The 19,412-nt window shown below is 43.2% G+C and overlaps 1 protein-coding gene across 1 annotated transcript; it reads right to left on the reverse strand.

Moving 5' to 3' along the window:
• Positions 1-592: 592 nt before the first annotated feature.
• LOC147465243 (nitrate reductase [NADH] 1-like) lies at positions 593-5,777 on the reverse strand. Its single transcript, XM_086519040.1, has 4 exons — positions 4,481-5,777; positions 3,956-4,096; positions 3,614-3,846; positions 593-2,742 (listed from the first exon to the last, which is right to left on the reverse strand). Exons 1-4 carry the CDS (start codon positions 5,541-5,543, stop codon positions 1,396-1,398), a joined length of 2,784 nt encoding a protein of 927 aa, XP_086375166.1. The 5' UTR covers positions 5,544-5,777; the 3' UTR covers positions 593-1,395.
• Between the last annotated feature and the right edge of the window lie 13,635 nt (positions 5,778-19,412).

Consider the following 19,412-nt stretch of genomic DNA (forward strand, 5'->3'; position numbering starts at 1 on the left):
AGATCGCTGACTTCTTTAGAGCAAGGACTCAGCAGCCAGATGAGCATGCTTCACGTCAAACTTCAGAGCCCACTTCTACCAGAGGTGTATTAGTGAACAGAGCCATTAAGCTCGGGAGAGCTAGACGCCCATGTCTACGGGGGTGATCACAACATCGATGGAGGCTCCACCAGAGAATCGGGACTACTCTAGCACGACATGGGAGACGCCCACGACGACTATTTACACAGGCGGACATTGACAAAGCTCTTCAACGACCGATGCAAAACTTTCTCAGACAACGCCCGATGTCCGGCATCCTCGGGCATGAATGATGATGATGATGATGATGATGTTCAGACTGACGATTTTAGTTTTTTAGTTTCAGTCTCTCTCTTTACTTCATTTTATTTTTGTACCCAGACATTCGATTAGATCACAAGTATTGTATCAGTTTGGTCTCGTAGGTCATTTTGGCCTTTTGAACACTTATAATATAAGATTTCATTTCATTTCATCTCTCTCTCTCTCTCTCTCTCTCTCTCTCTCTCTCTCTCACACACACACACACACACACACACACACACACACCAAAAAAGGAGACACTTACCACAAACGTAGAGCCACAGCATAGTGTGAGATTTGTATGGCACAAAAAAGTTTGTTATCATACAAAGTTCTTTGCAGTCTTTGACATGTTGAAGTCCCTGAAACTTGTGCACTTTAAAGAACATATTTCCCTCGGAAGGGGGGGGGGGGGGTGGATATACATTATATAGGGGCTGTATCTGAAAAATGGGGAAGCTCCTTGATGACCCACAACAACAAACATGTTGAGCAGCACATAAAAATGAGATTGGCATGATACAGCCCAACTCTGAATGCCAACCCTTTATATCTGGAGCATGAGTATGCTGCGGAAAGTCACTGGCATATTGGATGTTGTGTTCAAGGAGCAGAGGCCCCGTGAGCTTCACAATGTACGTACACGAGGCTCTCTTTATTGCTAGCAGTAAATTCAAAGCATTTCAGCCACACCATTGCTCTTACCTTTTAGTCTTCTGACTTCTGACCATATATATTTATACCCTTGACGCAATACCTTGCAAAGTTTCAACTTAATATACATTATAATCCAGCTTCATCAAGGGTTACCATTTCCTCCAACCACCTGGAAACCATTTTGACGAAATCTGGGAGATCATCATTTCCTCCGACCACCTAGGAACCATTTCGACAGAAATAAGATATGCAGTTGCAAGATCATTGTCAAGGGAAGCAGGATAATTGTATCTGATAACCCATATGCCATTCAATATTGCCCCCATCTGCTGCCATCCAAGTAATAGTGGTACAAAAAAATTACATATACACAGCTTGGTAGATATACTGCATGTTAGAAGCCCTTCTCTGCAACTAAAACTCAAAGCACCTGCTCTTGTCATACCCCAGCTTCTCAAGGTTCGGCCGACAAGCAAACTGAATCATTGGCGGAGGCCCACACATGAATGCAGAAGTATCCACTGATCTACATGGTAAATGCTGCCTCACAATCTCCTCATTAATAAAACCTGTGCTGTAGACCCATGTCTCTGGATTAATGGGCCTCTCAATCACATACCAAACCTTAAAATTTGAGTGCTCACTCGCCCATTTATCGAGCTCTGTGCGCAACATAATGTCTTCCTCCGTCCTATTTGCAAACACAAGGTAGATTTCGGTTTTGTCTTCTGGATTCTTTAGAATGGCTCTTAGGAGCTGATACATTGGGGTGATGCCAGTACCCCCTGCAAGCATTGCGCATTTGCTCATGAACCCCGGCTTCCCCTCCGCTGTGTAATTGCCATTCCCAGTATATTCAATGTGCCCCAGTGGACCCTTAACATCCACACTCCCTCCAATTTCAAGAGAATCCAAGTGCTGAGACATGAGCCCCCCCAGTGGGAACTTGGGGTGCACATCTTTGAAGTAAACTTTGATTAATAGCTCAAAGTAACCCACTTCTTCATCGGAGCTTGTTGGCGTGTATGCACGCATGCACAGTTTTCCTCCTATTGTAGCTGACACAAATATGTGCTTTCCCACAGGAAGACCAAGTATGTGATCTTTGCTTGGCAATTCAAATCTGAAAAGTCTTACATCATGACTAAGAGTTTGCTTACTGATGAGCTTGCAAGGAATCTTCTTCTTTGGATTGAGTGCAACATGCCTTACTGTGGGCGCCACCTCACTAATCGGGAAGAGAGAATCCAAAGCTGTAAAAGCTCTATTACCACCATGCATGGAATTATCTGGCGTCGAATCTGCAGAAGATATCGTTCCAAACGAAGCAAGCTCTCCAATTTTGAAGTCTTCTAGCATGGCTTTTGCTTTTGCAGAGTGAATAGCATCGAACTCTTCAGTGCAATCCATGCCAGAATTAATCAAAATGCTATCAGAGCCGCCAGGGTGATCCTTTAAAAATTTAGTGCAATCATACACTACGTTATGGACTACAATCCAAGGAGACTCTCGTGTGTTGTGCCGCTTGAGCTCCGCATTTGTTATCTGCCGTATGCTGCGATTCAGCATAGGACTAGAAAAGCTCTTTGCCAACGTGGGTGTCTTTTCTTGTTGCTCCGTGCTTGCAGCACTGCGGGGTGCCATCCATCCTCCACTTAAATTACCTGGCTGAGTAGGATGCTCAAAGGCCAATCCAATACCATCACCCTTAGGCTTGCAAGGATTGATTCTTACAGTGAACCAGCAATTGTTCATCATGCCCTGCAACCATAATTCCAAAATAAGGGTTAAACTTTGGCCATCAACATACGCTTTCAAACAAAAAATAAAGTAAGCATCCCTTTTCCAACTTCTAGTCCTTTTCATCGGTACCAAATTAGTATCGAAAAACGTCATTCCAAGAAAAACTACATACAAAGATAAGAGGCAGCCTGCCTGAGGTGGATTTTACCCCCCGCCTCAGAGCATCAGCCTACCCGTGCTTGGCATTTTAACTCTGCCGAAATCGGCAGAGCTCTCTGTTGCCTAGATCTTTAAGGTCTCTTGGGATAGTTTCCTACGACGTTAAAACTCTCTTCTTCTCGTGTGTGTGTGTGTGTGTGTGTGTGTGTGTGTGTGTGTGTGTGTGTGTGTGTGTGTGTGTGTGTGTGCGCGTGCTAATAAAAAGAAAAAAAAGGTATAACCTTTCTATCACCCAAGTGTGGTAGATTGGTTATGCCATTTCCCTCTTGAATAACAGGTCTTGAGTTCAGCTCTCCTCGTCGGCAAGATCTTTAAGGTCTCTTGGGATAGTTTCCTACCCCCGCCCAGTTGAGCCATTATTTTGGCAGAGTGCTCTCTACCCCCACCGAGTTGAGGCATTCGTGCAGTGAGTAACCAGCAAAGAGACACTGTTGCTGATGCTAGTGATAACTCTGCCTGCTTGTGTGCAAAATGCCTCTAATAGCAATCAATCCAATCATCTATTGAAAACAAATTTACAAGACAAACAGCAGGTAATAAATGATGGATCCCTTTGTACTAAACTTTCCTCATTCAATACCAGAACTTTAAGCATACTAAAAGAAGATTTTTAAACTCTTCATACTCAATACTGCATGCATGGTGCGGAATAACAATTCAGAAGGATTACCATGACATTCCATGTTAGCTTCTGGGGCTGAGTGTTCATAGAGGCATCCCAGGCTCTCACAACCAGCTCTTTGGCTTGGAGTAGCTGCATCACATTGATATCCAACTCCCAGAAGCACCAACACCAGTACTTCCCATACTTCGTCGGCTTTTCTGGATGGTAGATGCGGCTAAGCAACCAGCTCTCTCCTCCATCTATGGACACCTCTACTCTAATAACCTTCCTACCACCCCCTATACAAGCACATTTTGGTGTCACTTCCCTTGAATCAACACCAAAAGCATCACGTATGTAACAGGCAGTCGTATTAACACGTTCAAATCCATATAGCAGCAAATCTACCTGAATAGGCGTAGCCCTGCACTGTATATGGCACTTGAAGAGTTTGCACATTGATGGGTAGCACTTCTCCATGTGCTGGGGTGCAAATGGCTGAGTTTATGTTAAGCTCATTGATGATGTATTCCGGTTTAAACCACCAGCCTGGTTACACACATTGTAGAGAAACATCAACCACTACGATAGACAGCCAACCAAAAGCATCAAAATTATCATTTTGGTGTGCATACATAATAAAAAATGCACTCACACACAACACTTACATGCACCTGTGTATGGAACTTAGCACTTTACAAATACCATGGTACATGCATGTCCATGTCAAAATGTCTCATGATTAAGAACACATCCAGAACATGCCCACGCTAGTACGCATCAAAACATGTGCATGACCGTCATGTAAATGTACCTTTAAGTCAAAAAGCACAGGTACCCAAATTGACCTTAGGAATTCTAATAATGCAATTGATAAGAAGAAGAAGAAGAAGATAATTTTAACGTCGTAGGAAACTATCCCAAGAGACATACCTTCTGAGTTGGCCTTGTCTGCGTCGACATGAGAAGGAAGAACTCTGTTGTCGTTGTAATGGTAATAATTGTCAGACTCTTCACTAGTTACAGTAATGCGCCGTAGCCATTTCACCATGCGACCGCCAATATAGCCAGGAATAATTATTCGAATAGGAAACCCATGGTCAGGCTCAAGAATCTTCCCATTTTGCATGTAGGCAACCAGCACATCACAAGCCTCATCTAGAGCAACATCAACGGAAATGCTGGTGCCGTACCGAGAGCCTCCACCTCCTGGAAGCGTTTCTTCGCCTTCAAAGCATACAAAGTGAGCCCCTTTCTTCTTGCTGTACACACCACAACTTTTCAAGATATCGACAAGTCGGGCCCCCTTCCACAAAGAGGTGGAAACCCCAGCCGCTCCCCAATTAAACCCTATGGTTTGTTGCACCATGTTCTCCTCCTTCCGCCGATTGCCCGCACACACAAGAGTGACAGGAATCTCTCTAGGCTTGAATTCATGCATAATTTGTGCAACTGTGAGCGTGCGTGAAGTGCGAACCATACCAGAAATCTCCACAGTCCAATTATCAAGTGCATCAGGCATCGCCTTGGGCACATAACCATGGTTTCGCACATAGTGCAGAGATGTTGGGGTCAAGAAACCATGCTGAATTAATCTAGATAGAGGAGCTTCACAGTTAAATGGATGCCTCCCTGTGAGCCTTACAAGATCCGGGTGTCTCTTGATCCAGCTATCTGAGGTGCCTTCATCTCTTTGATCAACACCATAGCCACCACCAGCTGAGTCTTCTGGGTATGGCAAATAAAACCCACTTTCTTCATCATCTTCATCAACATCGGAGTAATTTTCATGCGTGACTTTCAGATGGTTTTGAAGCTTTCCATTGACTGCAAGCTCTGGAAAGGAGAGCTCTCGCCTGGAGCTCTCCTTTTCTTTCATCAGAAGCTCTGATTGGAGGGAAGGGGTCACGCTGGCGAAGCCCATGTTGATGGCACTAATGTGGGCAGCTTCCTTAGCGTGTTGTGCAGGGTTGAGCTTCTCCGCAGAGGGACCCATGATTGATCAGGTAATTAAATGGGCGAGTAAGGAATGAATATGGAATCGAATGAGCGTAGTGTGGCGGGAATCCTCTGTGTGTGGGTGTGTGCGCGCTTGTTCGTGTGTGTGTGTGTGTGTGTGTGTGTGAAGCAGCTGCTTCCAGCAGTTGCAGTTGCGAGCACACATGAGCTTGCACGCCCACAAGTTGGGAACTTGAAAAGGAACCAATGCATATAAATAAATGCAGGAGGGCGAATATATGATGGGTAGAGGGTAGAGAGAGAGAGAGGAGGAGAGAGAAATACATGCATACTGTATTACTGGAGACGTGAGTGAGAGAGAGAGAGAGAGAGAGAGGGGGGGGGCGGGGGAGGAGAAGTATTCGGTGGGCGGACGTGGGGGCGGGTTGGGCCAGCCGGTGCGAAAATCGCATTTGTCCTTGCGTGTCAACTACAACCGCCAATAGGCACTGGCCGTACCGGCCCCCGATTCTCGTCGCGCCCCTTCGCCACCCCCGATCGCCGGTCGCCGGCCCGCTTCGCCGCATCCAATCCGCCGGTCTGGCCAATAAGCGGGTTCTCACTGGTCTTCCGCGCTTGGCGTCAGACCAACCCGCCACATTTTCCACACAGTGAATAGTTCCCCAGCCTTTAGACGTGGCCGTGGGAGGGAAAAATGCAAAAAGCCAACCTTTAGAAGCCCGGCCCCCTTTTTCTTTCTTTCTGGTCTTCTGAGCCTCCTCCAATGGCTTCCTCCCTACATTTCTTTCTCATGGTGCATCAATTTTCTCAGCTCAGTAAAAGGATTTCTTAGCTACCAATCATATTGTCGGTTAGGAGATGAAAAGGAAATATTCGAACTAATTTTTGGGAAAATTATTATAAAGCTATGAAAAAGTAGCTCAAATTTCTAAATTTCCTCTTTTTAAAAACATAGAAAGAATTAACGTCACATACCGGCCGGTTTGTCTCGCGCAGCCAAAAAACGATTTTTCTTGACGATTATTGTTTTCCATCTCATTTTCAACTCATTCCAACCACTTTATTCCCTTACAAAAATGATATGTAGTTACATGGTTTATCTCCCTTTGCTATGTGCATGCTACTTTCTTTTGCCACTAATATGTGCTCCATCTTTCCATAGCCACAATCAATCAAGTCCAATGTGAAATCCTATCACTACACTTTCATACTATTGTCCAGCAAGGTCTACAATGTTGTTGTGATTATGCTTCTCAAATAAGGAGTGAAAATAAGATTGCTATCTCTCTTCGAGTTGACTCCCTCCTCCATCAAATACAACTGATTGATCTTCTCAGCCACCTCATCGACGTTTCAAGGACGTGTCACAGTACTAGTCTCGATAAGAAGAAGAAAAAGAAGAAGAAATGATTCTCCCTCCACCCTTATTAGTTTATGGTTGTATGGGTTGTTACAAGTCATGCACCTTTAATCCTATGTCCCCATGGCAGGCCTGCTCTACATGGGCTAACTTTGTATCTTTCTTGTTTCTGTTAATACAAATATCCCACATAATGTGGGAATTTCTTTTTTTACAAAAATCTCTCTCTCTCTCTCTCTCAAATTTGTGGCAACTACTTCAACACACTAAATCAAAAACCTCTTGATCCATAGCTACTAGTTGTAAGGGCAATAAGTTTGTAGATAGGTAGTTGGGCACGGCACTTACCTTAAATATTAGGGAAAGTTTGGTAGACATGGGTAAACCTGAGACAACATGTGACAAATCATATTCATATGATTTATTGATACATGTATCTTTTCTCATCGTGATTCCACCTTACCATATCTATGAATAAATTTAGGAGAGTGCACTTGGAGCTCTGATATGAAAATTCGACAATGTGTGTGGCAATGCCAATGTACCCGGTGTCCCAATGTTGAAAAAGGTAACTACCATTTGTTTGCTTTGCATCTCCCTTTTTATCAATCAATCGCTTGCTTGACTGCCTACCAATGCTTGAAATGAACTTTTTTCTAAAAGCTTGGAAGCCTACACGTGGAAGGTAACGTGACCATATTTGAGTGCTTTTTCACTAAATTTCTCCATTTTTAGCCAAAATAATTTGCAAGAAAGGATATCTCCAAGAGTTGAAATACTTTCAAGGTGATCGCTTCACCCAGTATAGCAAGCAAGCTAACACATTTGTTGTGAGGAGAGTTCTCACTAACATCATTTGTAGTACAATCCACGTATTATAAGAGAGAGTTTAGATTGTGGATAATCTCCCTCACATTTTTATTACTTGAGGATAACAACTTGGCATGTAGTATTGCAATTCACAGTGACCTTCTAGACCTTGCAAAAAGTGCATTTGGACAAATAGAAATTGACCTTTGATTGGTTGGAATGCTTTGTTTTCCATCCTGAGGCAGCTCGAGCAGGTCGAAATATGAAAGGGGCTGCTCGGGCATGACTCAACATGTCATAAAATCTAATACCTAACCAACCCAAATGATTTTCTCATATTAAACCGATCATTTAATGTGGGAGAATAAACGGGAACAAGGGTTAGAATATAGACATGTGCTTATGGATCTATCTCAACACAGGGCCAAGATTAAAGGGGTCCAAATGAGAGATGGTATGTCAAAGAGCAAGGCTAGCTAATGGAGATGAAAGACCTTAGGGTTAGCTTCATTAAAGACCTCCAAAGGTTAGTGTTAAAATCCCTTTGACCTTAGGAAAGCTAGGGCTATGCTTGAGGTGGGAATCCGTCCCAAGCTTGAGGTGCTTGTTGTGCTTGCTGACTAAGGTACTTGAGGTGCTTGTCGTGCTTGCTGACTAAGGTGCTTGAGGTGCTTAATGACTAAGGTGCTTAAGGGGCTTGAGGAGTTCCAAAAGTCAAACAAGATCCCTACTCAAGATGGGGGGGGGGGGGGGGGGGGGGGGGGGAGCCCTCATTGAAGGAGCATGTGAGAGAACACACACACCCTCACACAAGGCAAGCTTGGTCTAAAGAAGCAACAAGGACACTTGTCAAGTTCCTCTCCATGTTGCCCTCATGGTGTGTGTAATGGAATTGGCCTATTAACTTGAGAGTAGCGGAAATTAATGAGAGTACTTTTGAGAAATTACTTTGTGAGCATAGCGGGTGAAGATAACAACATCGACATAGCAATTAGTTAACTTGGCATGAACAATACTTTTGCAAGAGAGAGAATTTAGAGAACATGACAACAGTTGAGGACCGGATTTAGGTGGAGCTAGTTCCCCCTCCAATAGGCATTTGTATTATGATTTCTCCCATGAAGAGAGACTTGCTACAATACAATCTTTGTGTTCCTTGTGACCTAGGTGATGCAATGAAGATGGAAAGATTCATGCATCACAAGCATAATATAAACTTTGTGGAAAGCTTTAACTATCCCAAGCCTGAGTCCCAAGACCTCAAACACCTTCGAAGGTGGAGAGAGCTAGCAGGGAATGAGGGTAGGAAAGAGGAAGAAGAAACATTTCATAGGAGAAAGAATTAGTTTCTCACTTATCATCACTCTTCTTGCTAGCATACATAATAGCATAGTAATGAAGATAGAGAAGATGGCAAGCTTAAGCATTGAATCGTGGCTCTTGGTTGGATTTGCACTCCATAGCCAAGAGTGTTGGTGTAGGCTCTCAACCTGGAGAAGGAGAGGGAGCTCTTGCACTTTGCACAATGCACAATGCACAATGAGAGTGTGTGTGGGAGAGTATATCCCTTAGCTTGCTTTGGTCGACCCCCCCTTGTAGCTCATGCTTGAAGCTCATTGGACCCCTCTAGGCCTAGCCAATCACAAGCAGGAGGCATTACAAGCAACAAGGGTAGCCTTGGGACAAGTGTCCCCCTTTCCCCTTTGAGAGAGAGGACTTGATAAATGCAAAGACGATTAATTAAATCTCCTAAATTATCATTGGACCCCTTGGGCGGCCAACCAATAGGCTTCAGGCACACCATGAGGGCAACATGAGGAAGAACTTGACAAGTGTCTCTTTTGCTTTCTTTGTACCAAGCATGCCTTGTGTGAGTGTGTGGGTGTTCTCTCTCATCCCCCCTCCTTGTAGGGATTGAATCTTGACTTTTGAGATCTCAAGCCCCTCAAGCTTAGGCACAGTTCCCACCACAAGCTTGGCTCTTAAGCATTTCAATCTTGGGTTGGGTTCTCACCTCAAGTGCAGCCCTAACTTCTCAAGCATGACAAGCACCTCAAGCATATCAATCATCAAGCATCTCAAGCACCTCAAGCGCCTTAGTCATCAAGCATGAAAAGCACCTAAAGCACCTTAAGCTTGGGCCGGGTTCCCACCTCAAGCTCAGCCCTAGCTTACCTAAGGTCAAAGGACTTTTACACTAACTACTGGAGGTCTTCAATGAAGCTAACCCTAAGGTCTTATGCTCCATTGGTTATCCTTGATCTTTGATAGACAATCTCTCATTTGGGCCCCTTTACCATTGACCCCGTGTTGAGATAGATCTATAAGCACATGTCTATATCTTAACCCTTGTTCCCATTTATTCTCCCACATTAAATGATCAGTTTAAGATGAGAAAATCATTTGGGTTGGTTAGATATTAGATTTTATGGCATTACCTCTCTCTTGAAATCATAGTCATCCTCGACTATGTTAAGTATGGAGCCTGATTTACCCTTGTAATTTTCTGTGGTAAAAGCGCACATTTGTAGGGCCCCCATTATGAGGAGAAGCCATCGTGCGTGAAGGAAAATCACTCATCGGAAACCAAAATTTTCACGGACAAGAATCAGGGGCAACTTCTCCGCCCCCGAGACTTTTTTTCCCTCGCCGGAATATTATGGCCGGAAAGTGATCGGAAAACAACCGGTCGGTTGGCCGGTGGCCGGTAGTCAATGGCCGGTGGTGGCCGGTGGTCGGAAGTCAATGGCCGGTGGCCGGTGGCCGAATTCAGAAGCGAACTTGTCTTCTCAAGGGCGGCCACACATGGGCGGATTGGAGGGTCCGATTTGGACTTATTCGCACAAGGGCGGCTACACATGGCTGCCTCTCATAAAAGAGGGCAGCGCTTTTGGCCTATAAAAGGAGGCCATTTCTACACACATTTCATAGTGTGAAGTTGATGCAACAAGGTGAGTGTGAGATGGTGAGAGTGAAGCAAGGTGGGAGCTCTATTAAGGGTTTAATCCCTTTGTAAAATACTTTTTCTTTTAAAGTGCTAAAGCCATTGAGTGGCTGCTTTCCCGTGGACGTATCTCATATTGGGTGAACCACGTATATCGTGTGTACTCTCTCTCTCTCTCTACTCTATAATCTCTTGTGTGTGAAATCTATCTCTCTCCATTAAGTAATCTACTCAAATATCTATTTAGCTACGTCTTATTTCTTAACAACTGGTATCAGAGCAAGGTTTGCTCGTAGCTAATAAATTATCTCAAGAAAAGGATTCCTTGAATTGAGTGGGAGTTATGGCAGAGGAAGGGAAGCGCAAGATTGAGAAGTTCAACGGTAAAAACTATCAACATTGGAAGATGCAAATTGAAGACTATCTCTACCAGAAGGACCTCTATTTTCCACTAGGCGGTCTTGCAAAGAAGCCTGCAACGATGGCAGATGAAGCATGGATTGTCCTTGATCGAAAGGCACTGGGAACAATCCGGTTAAGCTTAGCATCAACGGTGGCCTTCAATGTTTCAGAGATGAAGACCACGGAGGACTTGATGAAGTCACTTGACGACTTCTACGAGAAACCATCGGCATCCAATAAGGTATTTCTTATGAAGCGCTTGTTCAATCTAAAGATGGCAGGGAATGGTTTAGTTGCAGAACACCTAAATGAATTTAACACAAACATAAGTCAACTTTGATCGATGAAAATCAATTTCGATGACGAAGTGCGAGCTCTCCTTATACTATCATCTCTACCGAATAGTTGGGACAGCCTTGTGATGGCTGTAAGTAATTCTATTTCTGGCACAAATACTCTTAAGTTTGATGATGTTGTGGGTGTTCTCCTAAGCGAGGAAATGCGAAGGAGAAGCACAGGAGAATCATCAAGTGCTGCATTGTCAGTAGAAACAAGAGGAAGGCCTAAGGAGAGGTTCAAAAACCAAAAGGGTCGTGATCGCTCAAGATGGAGCAAGTCACGCACAAAGTCAGTTCTTGAATGTTGGAACTGCGGCAAGAAGGGCCATATCAAGAAGGATTGCTGGTCCAAGAAGAAGAAGGAGACAGAGTCTCAAGACAACAAGCCAACATCGGAGGCCAATGTGGCAGGTAAAGTAGAGCAAGATGCTCTAATTCTCTCATTAGACAATGTATCTAATTCCTGGATAGTAGATTCCGGGGCTTCATTCCATGCGACACCACACAAGAAACATTTCCAAGACTACACCAAAGGTAATTTTGGGTATGTATACTTGGGAGATGATGAAGCTTGTGAGATTGTCGGCAAAGGTACAGTTTCTGTCAAAACTGCTAACGGAATTGAATGGAAGCTTAAAGATGTTAGGCATGTTCCTTCTCTTCGCAAAAATTTAATCTCTACAGGACAATTGGACGATGAAGGTCACAACATTGCATTCGGAAACAAACGGTGGAAGATCTCAAAGGGATCTTTGGTGGTTGCAAAGGGAGAAAAGGTCGGTACACTTTACTTGTGTACTGTTAGCATGCAACCTTCAGCTTGTGTAGCAACTACAGAAGTTGGCAGTGTAGTGTGGCACTATCGGCTTGGGCATATGAGTGCCAAAGGAATGCAAATCCTTCAAACAAAGAAGCTTCTACCAGGTTTGAAAGAAGTGGACTTAGAGTTCTGTGAAGATTGTGTTTATGGTAAACAAAAGAGGGTAAAATTTCAAAAATCAAGAAATGAAAGAAAAATAAAAAAAACTTGAGTTGGTTCATTCTGATGTTTGGGGTCCAGCAAGTACACCATCACTTGGTGGCTCATTGTACTATGTAACATTCATACACGATGCGACTAGAAAAACATGGGTTTATGTCATGAAGAATAAATCCGATGTATTTTCCATATTTCAAAGGTGGAAAGCTTTTGTGGAGAATGAAACAGGTACCAAGGTTAAATGCCTCAGATCCGACAATGGAGGTGAATATTGCAGCCAAGCTTTTGAAAGATTTTGTGCTAGCAATGGCATTCAGAGGCAAAGGACAACCCCAAGGACACCTCAACAAAATGGTATTTCGGAAAGGATGAACAGGACAATCATGGAGCGAGCACGAAGCATGCGGCTACATGCAGGCCTACCGCTTGAGCTTTGGGCGGAAGCTATAAGTACGTCTGTGTACTTAATCAACCGGTCACCCTCAACGGCATTGGATGGGGGAGTTCCAGAAGATGCATGGACAGGTAAACCAGTGAATTATGCATTTCTCAAAGTGTTTGGGTGTGAGGCTTTCATGCACATAGATAGAAGCCTAAGATCAAAGGTAGATGCAAAGTCCAAAAAGTGTTTCTTCATTGGCTATGGAGAAGGTGACTTTGGGTATCGCCTATGGAATCCTGAAGATGGTAAAATCTTAAGGAGTAGGGATGTAATTTTTAACGAACAAAATATATACAAAGATTACTTGGAAAGAAAACAAACAAAAGAAACAGGTGATGAGTACATGGAGCTTGAGGACGGTGAAGACTCAAGGACTGCAAATGGGGACAATGTGCAACAACGTCAACCAAATGAGGAGCCTCAACCTATTCCCCAAAGATCTACAAGAGCAAGTAGACCTCCAGAAAGGTTTGTTCCTTCCTTCAACCATCTCTTGATCTAAGATTCTGGAGAGCCGGAATCATACGAAGAAGCTATGCAACATGAATCCAAAGAAGAATGGACGAAGAGCATGCAAGTGGAGATGGACTCACTACATCGCAACCAAACATGGGAGTTGGTTGAGTTGCCTAAAGGTAAGCGGGCACTTCAAAACAAATGGGTGTACAAGCTGAAGGAAGAAGAAGGTGGGAATAAAAGGTACAAGTCTAGGCTTGTGGTAAAAGGGTTTTCTCAAAAGAAAGGTATTGACTTCAATGAAATATTTTCTCCTGTTGTAAAAATGAACTCAATTAGGCTTGTCTTAAGCCTTGTGGCTGCTCATGATTTAAATCTCGAGCAAATGGATGTAAATACGACATTCCCTCACGGTGACTTAGAGGAGGAAATCTACATGCTTCAACCAAAGGGGTATGAAGTAAAAGGTAAGGAGAAAATGGTTTTCATATTAAAGAAGAGCTTGTATGGTTTAAAGCAAGCATCAAGACAATGGTACTTGAAGTTTGATCGATGGATGTTGGATCATGGATTCATAAGATGCAACTCGGATCACTGTGTCTACACGAAGAATTGGGGAGATGGGAAGTTCATCATCCTAATGTTGTATGTTGATGACATGCTGATTGCAAGTACTAACATGCAGGACATCAAAGACCTAAAAGAGGAGCTGTCTAAATCTTTTTCAATGAAAGATTTAGGTGCTGCAAAGAGGATACTTGGTATGAAAATATCAAGGGATAGGACGAAGAAGACAATAAAGCTATCTCAAGAAGATTACATCAAGAAGGTACTAGAAAGGTTTGCAATGCAAAATGCAAAACCAGTTTCTACACCTTTGGCTGGTCATTTTAAACTAACGAAGGATATGTGTCCAAAGACACAAGAGGAGATAGCCTATATGTCTAAAGTTCTATATGCTGCAGCGGTAGGTTCTCTAATGTATGCTATGGTCTGGACAAGGCTAGACATTGCACATGCAGTGGGAGTTGTGAGTAGGTTCATGGACAACCCAGGTAAAGAGCATTGGCAAGCTGTGAGGGGATACTTAGGTATCTAAAAGGGACAACAACAAATTCTTTGTATTTTGGAGGAACTGGTATTTTTCTAGAAGGGTATGCTGATGCAGATATGGCAGGTGACAAAGATACTCGAAGGAGCACTACTGGCTATGTGTTCATGGTTGGAGGCACAACAGTAAGCTGGGCTTCAAAGCTGCAGAAAGTGGTTTCACTTTCTACCACGGAAGCAGAGTATGTAGCAATGACGGAGGCAAGCAAAGAAATTCTGTGGCTTCACAGATTCTTAGAAGAGCTTGGATTCAAACAAGACAATTGTGTCTTATACAGTGATAGCCAAAGCGCTATCCATCTTGCGAAGAACTCAGCCTTTCATTCAAGGACAAAGCACATTGAGGTGAGATATCACTTCATACGCACTCTTTTGGAAGAGGGATAGCTAAAGCTAGGAAAGGTGCATACAAGTGAAAATCCTGCAGACATGTTTACAAAGGTGGTCAAATGAAATACTTGAGACTTTGGTGGTCAATGCGTAGAATGAATGGAGTCCCCAATAGGTAGTGCTTCCATGTGTCTAGGGCACGTAGAACAGCTAAAAGCTCTTTCTCATAAATGCCCAAGACTCGCTCATCTGTATTGAGCCTTCGTCTCTCGTATGCTATAGCATGCCCTTCTTGAAGAAAAACTGCTCCAAGGAAATCACCACAAGCATCACATTGGACCTCAAATGGCTTTGAGAGATCCGAAAGCATGATGATTGGTTGGGAGGTAAGCTTCTCCTTGAGCTTATCAAAAAGCATTTTGCTTCTTAGTAGTCCATACATACTTAACGTTCTTCTTAGTTAAGTCATGTAGTGATCCTGCTATTTGAGAGAATTTTGCTATGAAGCGTCTATAGTATGCGCACATACCAATAAAGCTTCTTAGCTCATGTAGATTCCTTGGATTAGGCCATGCTTTTATTACCTCTAACTTTGATGGATCCATACGGCTATCATCTTGAGAGATAATATGACCTAGGTATTGAATCTCTTAAAGGAAAATTTTGTTTTTCTTTTGGTTGAGAAAAAGCTTGTTCTCCCTCAATGCTTGAAAAATCACTTGGAGATGTTGCTTATGTTCCTCCAAAGACTTGGAGCCGGTGATGATATCATCAAAGAACACTCCAGTGAATTTGCGATAAAGTCTAAAAAATTTCTCCATTAGACGATTGAACGTAGCTGGTGCATTAGTCAAGCCAAAAGGCATGACTAGATATTCATAAAGACCAAAAGTTGGGCGAAACGCGGTCTTTAGGATATCTTCATCCACTATCCTTATTTGATGATAGCCACTTTTAAGGTCAATCCTACTGAAGTAGGTAGAGCCTTGTAGCTTATCAAATAAGTCTTCTACCTGAGGCACGGGAAATCTATTTTTGATAGTGATATGGTTTAGTGCTCGATAGTCCACACACATACGGTATGTACCATCTTTCTTTTGCACTAAAAGGGCTGGATAACAAAAGAGAGAGGAACTAGGCCTCACCATCCCTTTGTCTACCAATTCCTGTACTTACCTCATGATCTCCTCTTGTTGAGCTTGTGAGACCCGATAAGGAGGCTTGTTAGGCGGTGAGCTTCTTGGAAGGAGCTCAATTTGATGGTCATCATCCCCTCATTTTGGAGGTAAGTCCGTAGGGATATCATCGATGAACACATCTTGGAATCCTTTTTAAAAATTAGACAAGTCTAATTCTTCTTGATTCCTACCATTTACATTTGATGAAACATTAGGATCTTTTAGAGACTCTTTGAAAAAAATCATGTACGCAGAAACTGAGCTCTTCATTGACTTATCAAAAGCAGGAGGATTTACAAGTGGAATAGTGCGACCACGCTTACTAGCATCTATATACATGTTCTTTCCCCTGTAGGTGAAGTAGATTCTCCTTTCAGGGAACTTCGTATTGGCAGCCATGCGATCAAACCATGGCACCCCTAGGATAGCATCCTCATGTTGGAGAGGAGAGATGAAAAAGTCTTCTTTGCTGACTACTTTGGACATGAAGCCTCAACCTCCCAATCAAGGGAGTAACGGAGGCTTGTTGTCCCTTGAAAGTTGTGTCAGCCATTACCATATCTCCCATCTTGAAAGCTTGAATGCCCAACTTGGTGGCCAACTCCGTTGATATGAAGTTGTGAGTGGAGCCAGGGTCAAACAAGATGAAGGCATCATGCTCTCTTACCTTTCCTCAAGCATATGAAAGTGATGAGCCTTTGCAATGAGCATCCTCTTTTGGAGCTTCGATAGTGGAAGCCCTAGGAGTCTCATTACGAGCATTCTTCTTGGGGTAAGAACGATAGCCATGTCCTTGCTCCCCACACTTGAAACATTTATGGTCCGTGCAAAAAGCTTAAAGCTCTTCAGGAGAGAGTTTGTTTTTACCTTTGTAAACTCCCTTCTCCTTGGACCGATTGTTGTTGTTGTTGTTGGAAGTGCCTTGGGAAGAATTTTGAGCATTGGTTTTCCCCTTTGCATTATTTTTGTCTTTGTTTTCCATGGGCTTGATATTCCATCTAGCCCCTTGATGGAAATTGATGTGTGAAGCAACCATGGTGTGATAGATTGTTGGAATTAGGGTTGCAGAGAAACACACATAGCTTGGAGAAGAAGAAGGAAGCTCAAGGCACACAATGGAGAGTGTGTTACTTAGTATGCAATGGAAAGATAGATAGCCCTAGAATGATGGGCGTATATACAATGCTCGGGGGATAAAACCTCCTAAAGAGGGGAAAAATGCCCCGGCTGTCCTAGTGTGTTCACACACATCACTACCACATGTATATGGTAACAAATCCCCCCTGGAGTGATGCAGTGAACGAGAGCTGGCACATGAGTAAAGGGAAGTGCCATGCCTTGAGGACATGATCAGTCCACAAAGGGGAGTAAGCCCAAAGCTTTGCGGAAAGCTTCAAGCTTCTCACGAGACAATGCCTTTGTGAAAAGATCTGCAAGGTTGTCCTGTGTTGGCACATAAGACAATCTGATCTCTCGTGCTGAGAGCCTCTCCCTGACATAGTGGTAATGCACCTCAATGTGCTTTGTGCGAGCATGAAAAACTAGGTTCCTCACAACTGCCAATGCGCTCTGACTGTCAGTGTAGATAGTGTTGGCAGTGTCCTGTCCAACACCCAAATCAGCCATAAGGCGTCTGAGCCATACACACTCAACCGTAGCTGTGAAGACTACCCTGTACTCAGCCTCACAACTCGAAGTGGCCACAGTAGGTTGCTTCTTGCTCAACCATGATATACATAGCAATGTCTCTATGTAACTTTTCTGACACAAGGCAATACCACCATCACACTTGCTTAAATTGTATACCCAAATAATGATGCAACAGCCCCAAATCTTTCATCTTGAAAGTAGCATTCAAAGCAGCCTTAAATTCAGCAATATGTATCTCATTTGGTCCAGTGATCAACAAATCATATACATAAAGAACCACAATGAGAAGTACATCACCCTCACGCTTTACATACAATGTGCTTTCTGTTGGACTATTACGAAAGCCTCGTTTAACCAAATGAGTGTCAGCTTTCTCATACCAAGCACGAGGAGATTGCTTCAACCCATACAAAGCCTTCTTACATCTGCACACTTTGTCCTCTTGTCTTTTTATGACAAAACTGCGAGGCTGCGTTACATAAACTTCCTCAAATATGTCACCATTCAAGAAAGCAGTAACAATGTCTGATTGATGTACATCCCAACCAAAATGAGCTGCCAATGCACATAGAAAATGCATAGTAGTCATACAATAAGTGGGAGCAAAAGTCTCTTCATAGTCTATGCCTTTTTGCTGTGCATAACCCTTTGCAACAAGTCGAGCCTTATGGCGATCAATCTCACCATCCGGTTTGCGTTTCAACTTGTAAACCCACTTCGTACCAATGGCCTTCTTGCCAGGAGGCAAATCACATAAAGTCCATGTGTCATTTTCTATGAGTGCATCATATTCTGATTGCATAGCAGCCATCCAATTTTCTGAATTTTGTGCTTCGTCAAAAGACAGAGGCTCCTCAACATCATGTAAGCTAGACACAACCAAAGCATAACAATCTGATGCATAAGATGCATGGCGAGAGCCTGAACGAGTACGACTAGACAAAGGTGCATCCAATTTACTGTCACGCAAAGTGTGCACCAGCCATTTTGGCATACCTCTAGCTTGCTCATTTTTAGCCGTTTCCTCATCAAGTACATCATGTACATCTGCATCAGTAATAGGCTGATCTGTAACATTTTCAGAAACCCCCATAGGCTGTACATTTGCCTCATTGGAAATTACATTCGTATTTCCACCACTGAAAAGAGACAACAAAGTGTCATAAATGTCCTGTGAGCTTACATTACTGTCTCTAGTACATGATAGCAAGGGCTGAACAAAATCTTCCACAAACACTACATCCCGTGAAACCAGAATACGCTTTGTTTGCAGATGATACAATCTGTAACCTTTTCTTTCAGCACTATAACCAACAAAAATACATTTGACAGCCTTATCATCCAATTTTTTGCATTGCACTTGTGGCACCAAAGCATATGCCAAACAGCCAAAAACACGCATGTGCTCAATAGAAGGCTTTCTATCATGCCATGCTTCATATGGAGTAATAGACTGCAAAGCTTTCATAGGACACCTGTTAAGTACATAAGTGGCACACATGATGGCCTCAAGCCAAAAAGAATGCGGCAAAGCTTGACTTTTGACCATACATCATGCCATTTTCGTTAGTGACCTGTTTTTCCTCTCAGCAACACCATTTTGTTGAGGTGTATAAGGCATTGTACATTGGTGTTTTATCCCACGACTAGCCAGAAATGCATTGAATTCATGAGACATATACTCCCCCCCTCGATCGGAACGGAGGGTGCCCATGGTACATTTCGAGACATTTTCAGCCATAGCCAGAAATTTTTTGAAGCACATAAAAACTTCGGACTTCGCTTTAAGCGGAAATACCCATGCATGCCTGGAGTAATCATCAATGAAAGTCACGAAGTACAGGTAATTTCCCAAGGACGGAGTTTGCATGGGCCCACAAACATCACTATGCACAAACTACAACCTG

The sequence above is a fragment of the Adiantum capillus-veneris genome, chromosome 1 (assembly GCF_014529385.1).
Source record: "Adiantum capillus-veneris isolate H3 chromosome 1, ASM1452938v2, whole genome shotgun sequence".
Lineage (NCBI taxonomy): Eukaryota > Viridiplantae > Streptophyta > Polypodiopsida > Polypodiales > Pteridaceae > Adiantum > Adiantum capillus-veneris.

Excerpts from the sequence above, each read along its gene's own strand:
- LOC147465243 (XM_086519040.1), bottom strand. The coding sequence starts at position 5,543 with ATGGGTCCCTCTGCGGAGAAGCTCAACCCTGCACAACACGCTAAGGAA. Across the intron at positions 4,097-4,480 it reads AGACAAGGCCAACTCAGAAG|GCTGGTGGTTTAAACCGGAA; the intron begins GTATGTCTCTTG and ends GTGTGTAACCAG. Across the intron at positions 3,847-3,955 it reads GCAGGGCTACGCCTATTCAG|GGGGTGGTAGGAAGGTTATT; the intron begins GTAGATTTGCTG and ends GTGCTTGTATAG.